Here is a 12840-nt window from a genome sequence, read left to right as displayed (position 1 = left end):
ATCAGCATCGCAAAAGAGGGGAGGAAATGAAAGGTGTCTTTTCCTTTGAATTTGGGTCGATTTACATTTTTTTTTATGCAAAAAAAAGGGATGAAAATTGAGGCTACATTATTCTTTTGTCAAGTTAATTGAAACGACACGAAAAAGTAGCTATATTTCCATCAAGAACAATGCAAATTTGAACGTACTTGAATTAATTAGTAAACTTAATATTTATCCTGGATGTAAATTAATAGGAAGCATTGAAACAATCCGAAAAGTTGAGTTTTTCAATGAGAGAAGAATTATGAACTTTCGCTATGATTGTTCAAAGAAATGAAAAATGATTTTACGTTATCTCTCCTGGTTGTACAATGTCAAGTTAATTGGAGGCGTTGGAACGACCTGAAAACAAGCTACATTTTCAAGAGAAAACAATGAACTTTTTGCCACGATTATTAAATAACAATGAAGACAAATAACGCGCAAGACAATAGCAGGAAACGAAATCGGTTTAAGTATTATTTATAAATTTTCAACGGTGAAAAAGTTTTCGTTAATGAAATCCTGAGGCGTTTCTCGCACACTTCTTCGCTTCTAAAGATAAATTTCGTTGCCGGTTAAATGCGAATTAAAGTGGTCTGGAAACCCGAGGGTTTCTTTAACAAACAAACAAAAAAAAGGGGGACAAATCCGAAACCAACCAAAATCGAAATAAAGCCGGAGAGGAACAACACTCGAGATGCGAATTTTCCGATTCAATCGTCAATATTTCAATATATGTGGGAGAGGAAAGTCTAGCCGAGCGGAAAATTTTATTGTAATTCCATCGATATTATTATTCGGTTTTAGTTATTGTGATGAACGAATAACAACGTATGTATACAGACAGACAGATACACGTTGTTGCGCAACAGATGGTTTCTTCCAAGTGTATAGCATGCATTAAACATACATTTTTCACTATTGCAAGTAAATCATTTTAAATCGTTAGATTTACTGTATACTAAATGTAACCGAATCTGGAGCATTGATAGCAAATGGAATTGTGATGTGTGATTATTATTTTCGATGGAATGAATTGAATTAGAATGTGCGCCGTTTAGTGTGAACGTTTTAGTAATTAAATTTCACGATTTCGCATAACTTCGAAGCGTCCATCCTAAATGCGTTATACTTGTTTTGCGCTCACTGTCCAATTTAATTAATAAACGTTTGTCGACATCGATCCTAGCTCGAACAGAAACGATTCTCGATTCAATTAAGCTTTCATTTTCTAGGTATCCGACACAACAACAAGCATTCAACTTTTACTGTTACTGTAGCAACATTCCAAACAGTTATATACATCGAAATCTACATATTTAGTGTCAATGATGTTTCCCATAACAGTTTTGAAGTTGGAAATAACTCATATAAAACTTAGTGAAAAAAACTTATTAATTTATAGTTTCATTTATATATTCAGAGAAAAAAGTAAACAAAAACTTTTTTTTTTACAAGTTTTCTAGTTAAGTTTAGTTTATTTTAGTTATAACATTTTAAATTAAAGAAATAATAATAACAGTTTATAAAGAAATTGAAATTTATATAACAAATAAAAAAAATTGAAACTTTCTATAACTTTTTTTGGACAAAACAATAACAAAGTTAAGAAGTTTTCTAGTTAAGTTAAGTTTATTTTAGTTATAACATTTTAAATTAAAGATATAATACTAACAGTTTATAAAGAAATTGAAATTTATATAACAAATAAAAAAAATTGAAACTTTCTATAACTTTTTTTTGGACAAAACAATAACAAAGTTAAGAACATTTTCACGAGAAAAAAAAATAAGTTAGTACGTAGACGACGCATTTAGAATTATGCAAATTATCGTCGAACGCGGCCGTAACTAATTCGATTACACATTTTGCGAGAAGCAATAAAAAATAATTAAATAGAAACGACAAAACGCGTCGACCGAAAATCTGCTCGCGTTTAATGTAATTTCATCAATAGGCGTAATTTGCGGCCGAATCGATCGAGTTTTTCGCAAATTCGAACGACATTTGCTGTCGATCAACGCACATTATTAATTCGGCCCCCAAAAACCGCTCATCTCCCGTCAAACAAAACAAGAAAAAAAAGCAACTGTCAATTTCTCTTTTATTAACAGACTTTGTTTTGTTTTGAAGAGATCAGCAGCATTTTTTTTATCCATCCTACACGCATCAATTATGTAATATCGCGAACTCTAATATTCCTGAAGAAACTCGCAATATATTTCTCACGTTTAACGTATTAAATATGAATAGAGACACATCATGTTAGTTTGGGTCTTCAAATTTAGTATGTAGAGTATATAGATACTCATTCTTGGGAGAGTTCCTCAAGGATCAGTACTATGATTTATGGAGTGTTAATTTAAAGCGATGTGGCCTTAATTTAAACGCGTAAAGGCGTACGAACTAAAGCTTGTGTAGAGAGTTTTCCATATTTCCAACGGATCCACACTTCCACATGACAAGACAAAATTTCCTTAACAAATTGTATCCAAATTATAATTGCTCGCTTTATGCCCTTCCACAAGTCCCCCAACACTTTCGCACAGCCTTCATAATTATGTTTGCAGCGACTTCACTTCACACACACACAATTATCAAAGCAGCGAGTTTTAATTGTCGCAAATGAAACAAACAAAGAATTTCTGCATTTCCCGGTGTAAATCGTTGCGACCTTACTGTGGTGCTGCAACTTCCGACACCGGAAGAATATAGAGAAAAGAAAGAAGTTTTAACGTTATTAATTCGAGGCCGTTTCCTTCCACTTCATTTTTCTCTCCTTCGCATCCCGATCAACAATTAACCCAATTCCCATTTGATGTGTGGAGGTTCTATTTACTATACTTGCCGTGAATTGTTTGCACGTTTTGCGGTGATTATTTTAAAGGCATCTAAACGGTGATTCAAATTAACATCCCTCGAGTGCAATACTGTAATGAGGTTCTACTTCAGCATCGTCCGGTAATATATGAGAATCCACAGGGGGTTCAACGCAAACGTTGCATCTGAAGACATCAAAAGTCACGAAACTATTAATTAAACGCTGCCATTTCCAGCTTCGGCCTCCGCAAATCTCATCTCTTACTTAAGTGAATGTAGATTGAAACATCAATGATCTTTACTCGGTGGCTTCGACTTGTGATCCTTCAAACCCTCCTGCAATCAAAAAAAATTAAATTACAACAAACTAAATAGAAACACAACAAGGGCAACTAAATTCTATAAATGTTAAAAAATTACCATTGAAATGGTAATTATTTCTGATTTTATTGAGCTCACAAAAACAGTTAAATGATCCAATTGGCATATTTGCAGAACAAAATGAATTAGTTTCGCACACGGAATGAATTGATTGCAAATCCTGTCAGATACGTAAAAAAAACTTATTAATTTATAGTTTCATTTATATATTCAGAGAAAAAAAGTAAACAAAAACTTTTTTTTACAAGTTTTCTAGTTAAGTTAAGTTTATTTTAGTTGTAACATTTTAAATTAAAGAAATAATAATAATAACGGTTTATAAAGAAATTGAAATTTATATAACAAATAGAAAAAATTGAAACTTTCTATAACTTTTTTGGACTTGTGATCCTTCAAACCCTCCTGCAAACAAAACAAAAAATTAAATTACAACAAACTAAATAGAAACACAACAAGGGCAACTAAATTCTATAACTGTTAAAAAAATTACCATTGAAATGGTAATTATTTCTGATTTTATTGAGCTCACAAAAACAGTTAAATGATCCAATTGGCATATTTGTAGGACCCAATGAATTAGTTTCGCACACGGAATGAATTGATTGCAAATCCTGTCAGATACGTCGAGACCCATAACAGTTTTGAAGTTGGAAATAACTCGTATCAAACTTAGTAAAAAAAAACTTATTAATTTACAGTTTCATTTATATATTCAGAGAGAAAAAAGTAAACAAAAACTTTTTTTTACAAGTTTTCTAGTTAAGTTAAGTTTATTTTATTTATAACATTTTAAATTAAAGAAATAATAATAACAGTTTATAAAGGAATTGAAATTTATATAACAAATAAAAAAATTGAAACTTTCTATAACTTTTTTAAAATTCTATAACTGTTAAAAAATTACCATTGAAATGGTAATTATTTCTGATTTTATTGAGCTCACAAAAACAGTTAAATGATCCAATTGGCATATTTGCAGGACCGAATGAATTAGTTTCGCACACGGAATGAATTGATTGCAAATGCTGTCAGATTCGTCGAGAAATCCGCTCATCCGATTTTGCATTCGTGTCCCGTGAGTGGTCTGAATATTTATGCCGCTCACAACGTTATTTCTTTTTCGTCCCTCGCTCATTTTTTCCTCCTTTCTTTTCTCCCTATTCAAACACATTTTTTTCTGTAAAATCTCCCAAATACTCTCCAAAGCAACAAAGATACACAGCACAACACATAACAATAATGCTTTTCTCTATGGATGGATTTCGTATTAATGTCTGAAGATGTTTTCCACCCTTTGTTTGCATATTCCATCGCCGATTATAGTTATGGAATCATAAAAGGAGTTACGTTCTTGGTTTTTCCTTCTTCTGTATTTGTTTTCGCTTTGGGAAATTCATAGGAGGAATTGATTTCTTCGTCAATTTCCGTTGCTCGTCTATCTATTGGATCGGAGCAATCGAGACGGCAAAAAGGGACGTCGAAATTGCCTCCGTCGACGCATGATTGCCGCTTCACGAAACGATAAACTTTATGCAGAACTAAAAAGTAGTGACCGTTTCAAACGATGTAGCAGCAGCCAGCCAGCATCAAAGCGTTCACCCAAAGATGAGCAATAAAAAATGTATTACTTGTGTGATTCAATTATCCAAACTTTATGGGAACAACAGTTTGCTACATATTAAAAAAGAAAACACACTTGATCACTACTACTTTGTGATGTTTATACTGAAATTTATTAATAACGAATCTCGAGTGGGTTCAATATTGGTGTGGACGTTATAACGTGGAAGGGCAATCATTTTCAGAGCGATCTTCAAAATGTGTCTGCCTTGTCTCAGGTCATTTGCTGCAACACTTGTTTTCCTCTTTTCGTCGTCTCGTAAGGAGAGATGCGTCCCTCTTCGACGACAAATATCCCAACGCGACGTCGTAGTTACGGGAAGTTGTTTTCCCTTCCAAACGCCCCGTGGGAATACGCAGTGGCGTCGGCGTCGCGACGCTCCGATATCTTCATACATACCTAAATAGACAGATGATTTCCGCTGTCTTTTTCACACATTCTTTTTTTTTTGCAAAATGTCGTTGTCCCGGACAATTCGCCTTGATTCTATACGCATTCAAATGCACCGCAGCAATTGTTTAATAAACCTGTTGTTATGGAAACCATCAACTGGACGACCAATAGAAATATTCGTGTAAAATCAAATGCGACGTAACAATTGGGGGAAATTGAACAATGATTCAACTGCGAAATGCAACATAATTAATTACGAAATTTTAAGTTGCAATTAAAACGTTGCGTAGAACGCCGGCATAATTATTCGCGCTCCACAATTAAGCTCTAAACTCGTAATTGGACAGAAGGGAGTAGTGCATTTTCGAGCAGGTGTTTTTTCTCTTCGTCCATTTGATATTTGCAACGGACACGCAAAAGTTTTCAACTAAATTGTTTCGTGTATTTTTTTTTATTATTTTTTTATTTCGATTGAAACTACCCGCAAAGTGTTTCCACCGAGAAAAGCGTGACAGTCACACACCGTTAATCATTCTCTCGTCCAAGAAAGACTCAGTTCGTCGTCATCGTCGTCGTCGTCGTTCTCACGACAATCTGTTTTCGTCTTTACAGAATTTTTATATTTAATAAATCAAATATAAAATTACTAGTAAACTTTTAAGATTTTCATTGAAAATCATTGAATTTCCTTATTTCAAATTCATACTTTATCGATTTGTAACATGAAATATAATTGTAAGTGAAACATAATAACATTGCATTTGAAACCGATCAACATTCGTCCTTCAATTCCTTTTACAATATTCAATATTGAACTTAATAGGTGCAAAACATTAAGGTTTATAGCGGTAGTTTAGGCAAAAGGGCAAAATCATTTATTTTTTTAGTCCATGCTTCACGTCAACATTATCCAAGACCATAAATTCTAACGCTGGCATGCTTTTAACTTAATAGAAGATGTTCTTCAGCATAAAATGTACAACTCATCATACGTAGTACAATAGTAGAATATTACAACATTCAATAATTTAAAAAAAATGTTTATCAAACAAGAAATTAATATTATAAAATATTTGTTTTAAATGTAGTTTATGCATATTTATGTCTGGCTTTTAGGGAAATATTTTATCGTAAATCCGTCGCACGTGGGAGCACTTGCAATAAATCTCCCTTTCATTTCGCATTGAAAAAATGTTAAAACAATGCGAGACTCGCAGAGAGTTTGTGAATTATTAATCATATATATAAAAATACGAAACATAAATCAGCCTTAATGTAAACATATCAAAAACATATTATTTTTATCATTTCCATCAACCGTGCACGGATTATTTAAAAACAAATCCAATCGATATTTGCAGTGATTTCACATCCGGAAAATAAATACGACACGTTTCAGAGTAGTTTTCTACCAACGACAATAGAAAATCCATTATTGAATGCAAAATGCATTTTCATCTGAAACTCATTCACGTATCTGCTTATTGATTGGAACAAGAGTCATAAAGGTTCGAAACGCAGTAATTGAAGCACTCGTAGAGCTTTCGAGGATCTCTGAATAATTGGAGAAAGTCGTCGTGTTTCGTTCGACGAAAAGGTTTTTTAAATAAAATAAAAATAAGTTGAACGTTGCACAACATTATTGATTTCAGCAGATATCTGCTCTATATAATATTTAATATGATATTATAATAGGTAAATAACTTAAGAAATAACGTGTATATAATTATAATACCTAAAATAATGCAGATTAAATGAATATTCTGCAGGAAAAGTGATTAATAATTAAAAAAAAAACTAATGAAAATATGCAGATTTTACAACTTTGCTTAACGATCCATTAAACATTTTATGTGTACGATTGCTGAGATTACTCTTGAAACCAGAAAAAGGGATGAAAACATTTTCACAAGGCTACAAGAGGAGGAAGAAACGGATGAAAGAAACAGATGCGAAAGAAAATCAATTAAACTTTCCACGAAACTGAGAGCGCTCGAAAATCAAAATAATCAGAAAAGTTTCACTTTGATCCAGATCCACCCACTGCGCGGCAATCAATTATAAAATTTGCTTTAGATATTAAAAATTTACTTCGCGGATTGAGTTGTTGTCGCTTCCCAGAACTTTCCACGTATTAAAGAGTTTTCCACTTGATTCTTCCCATAAATCGAGAATGGTATTGGAGTAATAAAATTTGCAACAAAATCCGTTTTATACACTTCCCTCTGTCGAATCTGAACTTTTGCTAGGCATACATACATACATAAAATATCGTTCTTAATACCAGACGGAGGAAATAAGAAAAACTCGCGAGTTTTGCATTCGATTACCAATTCAAATTCGACAGGGGTCGAAAACAATTCCGAGGTCTGAGAAGGCGTTCGCGTCTTCTACATCCTTCGAAGACACTTGGAAGGTCCTCGGGGGATTTCCGCTCATTCACCATTAATATTTCATCAATAGGAGAACCGCGAACAATAGATCAAAACAATAAAGGAAAAACGTTCATATTTATCCTCGAAGCGCAAACAATATTCGATATAGAAAAACCGGCAAACTCATAAATATTATTAATAAACAGATATTACGTGTTACGTTTTGACTTAAATTCGCAAATCATTGTTGATGTTATTTACCTTCGAATGCAGAAACACCTTCCGGTAGGCCAGCGCTCTGTTCAACATTTTCCTCGCCTCCTTCGGATTGTTCTCGTACATCTTCCGCATCATCTCCTTCTTCGTGACCGGATATTCGCTACGATTGAACAGATCCTCGAAACTGGTCACCTGGTTCGGCTTGCTCTCGATGGGTACCATGTTGCGCTCGTCCGTGGAGCTTTCGAAGATTACGTTCAAGTCTTCGACGATGTCTGGTAACCTTTGAATCTCTTTGGGCTTCTGCGAATGCTGATTATCGACATCATGATCCTGATCACGAACATGTTCATTATCGTTGTGATGTTCTTGATCGCGATCCTGCTCATGTTCTTGAACGTGATCACGCTCGACCTCAATATTTTCCTTCGATTGATGTTCGACATCGGGTAACGGCAGTTTTCCCTTCTTCACTACAGACGTCGGTTCAGAGATGGACTGACCCACGTGTCCTTCGCTCTCGTCGTCGTAATGCGTACTGCTCGTGTCGCTGATCACATTGTCCGAGGTGTCGTGTGAGGAACTACCGTGACTCGAGGAGTGTTCCGACGATACCTCGGAACTGGCGCGACCCCTGCTATATATCTGAAATGAACATTTAGAATCGATCGAAATTATTAACTCCGCTGGTTTAACTTACTCGGGATTTAAACGATCGCGAGGATCGAGAACTTCCCTGACTGCTGCTGCTCGACTTCCTACCGAATCGCTTCCTCTTGGTCGAAAGCATGTTCTTAATATGCCTCGTCTTATTTTTCACAGAAGCATGGACTAACAAATGTTTCGGAGGGTTCGCTATCTAAATAAACGATAGAAATAATCTGACTATTCAAATAGTTAATATTTGATACTCACCAAATCAGACATCGCCTGGCTCCGCTCCATAAGCTCATAATCGTCCGCCTCTTTATCAGGAATAATCATCAGAATGGTCTTCGTGATGTTTTCGATGCTGAACGACTCGCTCGACGGCAGTAAAATCTTATTGACCGTCCTACAACAAATATCACATGCTCTACACTAAACGGAGCAAAGAAGAATAATATAGTTGAAAACCTGGGGATGTACAAGGGAGCCGTGTATATTTCCCTCGTATTGAAATCCACGATCAATCCTTCAATCAGTATGATATCCTCGATCATCTCAGACAACACGAACATCTTGTAAGCAGCCAAATTGGGCACGAAAGCTCTTCCCAAAATGGTCCTCAACTGCTCGTTGCTCGTCGATTGATAGATATGCGTATCCATCAAAACGTTCTTTGCCAAATTAACAGTTATATACTTCCACAAACGAGGCGACAATCTAAAATATCAACATAAAGCCTACACCAAAACGGAATCATCACTCACCCATCGACAGGATCTTTGCTCATCTCGATCGCTTCCAGCAGAACCGGCGCAGGGATGAAGAACGTTTGACTGGGTGTATCTGAGACCACAGTGCAGTTGTACGGACGTCCCGTCAGCACAGCCAACTCTCCCATGCTATTCCCCATCATAAGATACTCTGTTTGGGTCTCATTGAATCTCTTGTTGCTCAGAATCTCTCTTATCGGAAGAGTCCCGAATATACTCATATTCTCCAAGGTCTCGGTGTTCGGAACATAAGTTACTTTCAAAACTCCTATCAAACAATTGTTAAAGTGACCTTTTTTAAGATAACAAATAAAAATTGTTTTTATACCTGCAACCAAAATAAAAACCCCTTCGGCGACGTCACCAATCTCACAAATAACGTCCCCAGCATCCCAAACCTTAGTTGCAACATTCTCGTAAAGATATTCAACGATAAACATTTCATCCACCATCCAGGGAATCTCGTAAAACAACGTCTTCGGAGGAATACTCTGAAGGGATTTCAATCTCCACACCCAACTCAAACGTTCCTCCAGAGATGCATTCAGCTTATTAAACTCGTATTTGTCGGTGATACCTAAACAAACCTCGTAAAACCTCTTGAGAATCACAAAACAATAAATTAGTTTTATACCGCATTGTTTCAATTCCATGATTCCGCGTTGCATATGCTTGAGAGTGGAAGCTACGGCCTGCTTAGTTTTCACAGTGATTGTAATCCAAGGTCGATCCTTCTGTATTAGAGCCAATTGCTGCGTTATAGCCAATCTGTCACTGTTCAGTTTGAACATGAGCTCGTCCTTGATCTCCTTGTTATCCGCAATGTACGGTAACATTTCGATGACTTCTTCGAAAGCCACCACCAAAGCCTACAAAAACAAGTATTTTTTAATAGAATCAAATAAATTCGTAATCAATATATATTTATAAAACCATTCCGATGCGAAAAGCGTACGAAACTTTGGTGTCGATTTTCTTGTCGCAGTACGACAAGAATTTTGGGTAAAGCTTTTGAAACACCTTCAGCATCTTAATGAGACGTATGGCCTCGGCGTAACGAAAATACTCGCTGATTATGTGCCACACCTCGTCCTCCGTGTAATTCAAATACTTGATGTACGAGTAGAACCAATCCAAACTATTGATAACCAGAGCAATGAAATCCACCTGATTCCAACGACACCTGCACAAAATATCCGAATAGATTGATTAATTTATGAAAAAAAAGATATATATGCAAACCTCATGTAACTTCTGAATCCTTGCAGTTTGGACGTGTGCGAATATGCAAGCAACTTTATCTCAAACTCGACCACGTAGAAGATGAAGAAGAAGTGTTCTATTATGACCAGGGTCATAAATAATGAGGTTTTCTGATCCCTGAAGAAGATCTGGAATAGGACGACGATGCAGAAAAGCATGGTGACGATGTATACGAGGATATCGAAGACACGGTGCATCATGATGCGATAGCATTGACTTCTCACGAATTGCCGGGGCACTTTCATGGGAATCTCCGTATTGCACAAATGTAAAAACGCCATCTTGGTACGTTCGAAGAAGCTCTGCAAAACGAAAACATTTAATAGAATTGCAAAAAATATGTGTTTTCTAAATTAAACTTTTTCTTTGAATATAATGAAAAGCTCGTCCAATTTTATGTACAAGTCGGCAGAATCCGAGGCCATTTCGACTGCTTGCATCAGCACACGCACTCCCTCTTTATTGAGTAAACCGTCCTCGTATTGTCTGATATAAGATATCTTCTCCGTCTTCAGGATTCGCAAATTCACTTCGCTATAATTAAATAAACTTGCAATAAGTAATGGAAAATGTATACTTTACAATGTGATTACGCTTTCATCTTCACCAATTCCTTCTTCGTCGGTTGGATCATAACTGTTTTATGGCACGAGGGGCACTGAGATTGCCGCTGTCCGATCATCATCACGTTTCCTCCTTCGGTCGAATCCTCGAATTTAACTACAGTGCCTAAAAGTTTCGTCCTCTCCTGAATCATCGGCCAGTTCGCATCGGAAAATATCCTGTTCATCTTCATGATCGAGAGAATCCTCGTGCGCGTATTGAACAGATACTTGATGCAGTTCTGGATGTTCCTCTTCTTCGAATTGGAGAGATCCATGAGCTTCATTTTAATCAAGAATATCTTCAAAGTCGTAACATTAAGGAGAAGAGTTAGAGCGCAGCAGGTCACCGTGAAGCAGATGTACGCTTCGACGTGTTTATCGAGATTATAGTCGTTGATGAAGTAGATGATCATCAGTTGGATTAAATATCTGCGAGCGCCCCAGTACAAGCAGAACATCGTCGAGAAAGTGAAGCCGTAGCCGATTCTGCTCAATACTGGGGATAGTATCAGCAAGACCATAAATCTGCACGTCGTGATTATGATGAAGACGCCGAAGGATAAGGCCAGCAACCATATAGAAGCGTGCTCCATCAAGTGAATGGTGAAATAAGTTACGATGACTACGCCGATGATGATCTCGATGATATCGTAGAGGGAATCCAAGAATTGCACCACACCATCATCAGTGTGTCCGCTGAGTCTCGCCCTTTCTCTGCTCATGAACATCACCAGTATGAAAGTGGCGAAACTTCCCGAGCAGAAAAGAACCACTTCGCAGAACATGAACGTAACGTAAGAGCTTCCAAGCATGGCGCTCACCAAAAGGTACGAATCATTGTAAATCCCCGTTATGAGATAGGCCATCACCTTTCCGTTTATATACCCAACAACTCCTCCGCAGAGAATGTGCCTTATCAGAATCATAACAATATGATACCATTCAGTTATAATCAGTGATTTGATGCCGATCAACAGCTGCAACGTGGACGTGGCTATTGTTAAACCGATTATGCAATCGCCGCCCATGAACACTCCGGTCTGACGGATCGTTTCGTAGGAGAAGATGCTGTCCGGCATATCGACGACGCTTAAGACAACTCCGGCCAGGATGACGCTGTACACGGAAATTGTGTTCTTCAAGAGCAGCGAAGTTAAAGTTCCACAGAGCGCAGTGCTTATAGAGAATCCTATCGTCGATATTATCAAGATCTGCGGTAGAGATCTCAAGAACAAATAGTTGTCCATCGTGTAAGTGATCTTCAGGACTATTATCGGGCTCACTATGTTGATCCAGGTATCCGCGTCCACGTCGATCGTCCATATATCCGCCACGATGTGGTAATGCTGAAGATTGGATAAAGTGCACGCAACGAGGATGATGATCAGCTGATGAGGAATGTAAATCTTGGATAGCGGAGTTCTCATCACACCGACGACCACGGCTATCCCAAGGATGGGAAACCCGAAGGGCATATCCACTACCCCACTCATTTCCTCTTGACAAACACAACTTTTGACACAACGCGAACACTTGATCCGAAAACAATTTCTATGATAACACAACTATGATCCTAAATTATCTGCAAAATTTTATGTCTATACGAAAAGTTAACAGTTAAGTTGTTATTAATAATAAACAACTAAAAAAAGTAAATGAATAAATTGTCAGAGCCTTGTAAATATTTTCCACTTTACGTTGAAAAAGTAAATAAACACAAG

At 36.6% G+C, this 12840-nt stretch overlaps 1 protein-coding gene across 1 annotated transcript; it reads right to left on the bottom strand.

The window, feature by feature from the left end:
- Window positions 1-3132: 3132 nt before the first annotated feature.
- LOC108556345 (sodium/hydrogen exchanger 10-like) lies at window positions 3133-12612 on the bottom strand. Its single transcript, XM_017912423.1, has 12 exons — window positions 11108-12612; window positions 10874-11048; window positions 10494-10816; window positions 10185-10434; window positions 9886-10120; window positions 9580-9828; window positions 9246-9519; window positions 8950-9198; window positions 8749-8887; window positions 8534-8692; window positions 7876-8478; window positions 3133-3180 (listed from the first exon to the last, which is right to left on the bottom strand). Exons 1-12 carry the CDS (start codon window positions 12610-12612, stop codon window positions 3133-3135), a joined length of 4209 nt encoding a protein of 1402 aa, XP_017767912.1.
- Window positions 12613-12840: the final 228 nt, after the last annotated feature.

The sequence above is a fragment of the Nicrophorus vespilloides genome, unplaced genomic scaffold (assembly GCF_001412225.1).
Source record: "Nicrophorus vespilloides isolate i.1.1-1 unplaced genomic scaffold, Nicve_v1.0, whole genome shotgun sequence".
NCBI lineage: Eukaryota > Metazoa > Arthropoda > Insecta > Coleoptera > Silphidae > Nicrophorus > Nicrophorus vespilloides.
The sequence above is the reverse complement of the archived record's forward strand: the minus strand, read 5'-3'. Positions and strand labels throughout refer to the sequence as shown.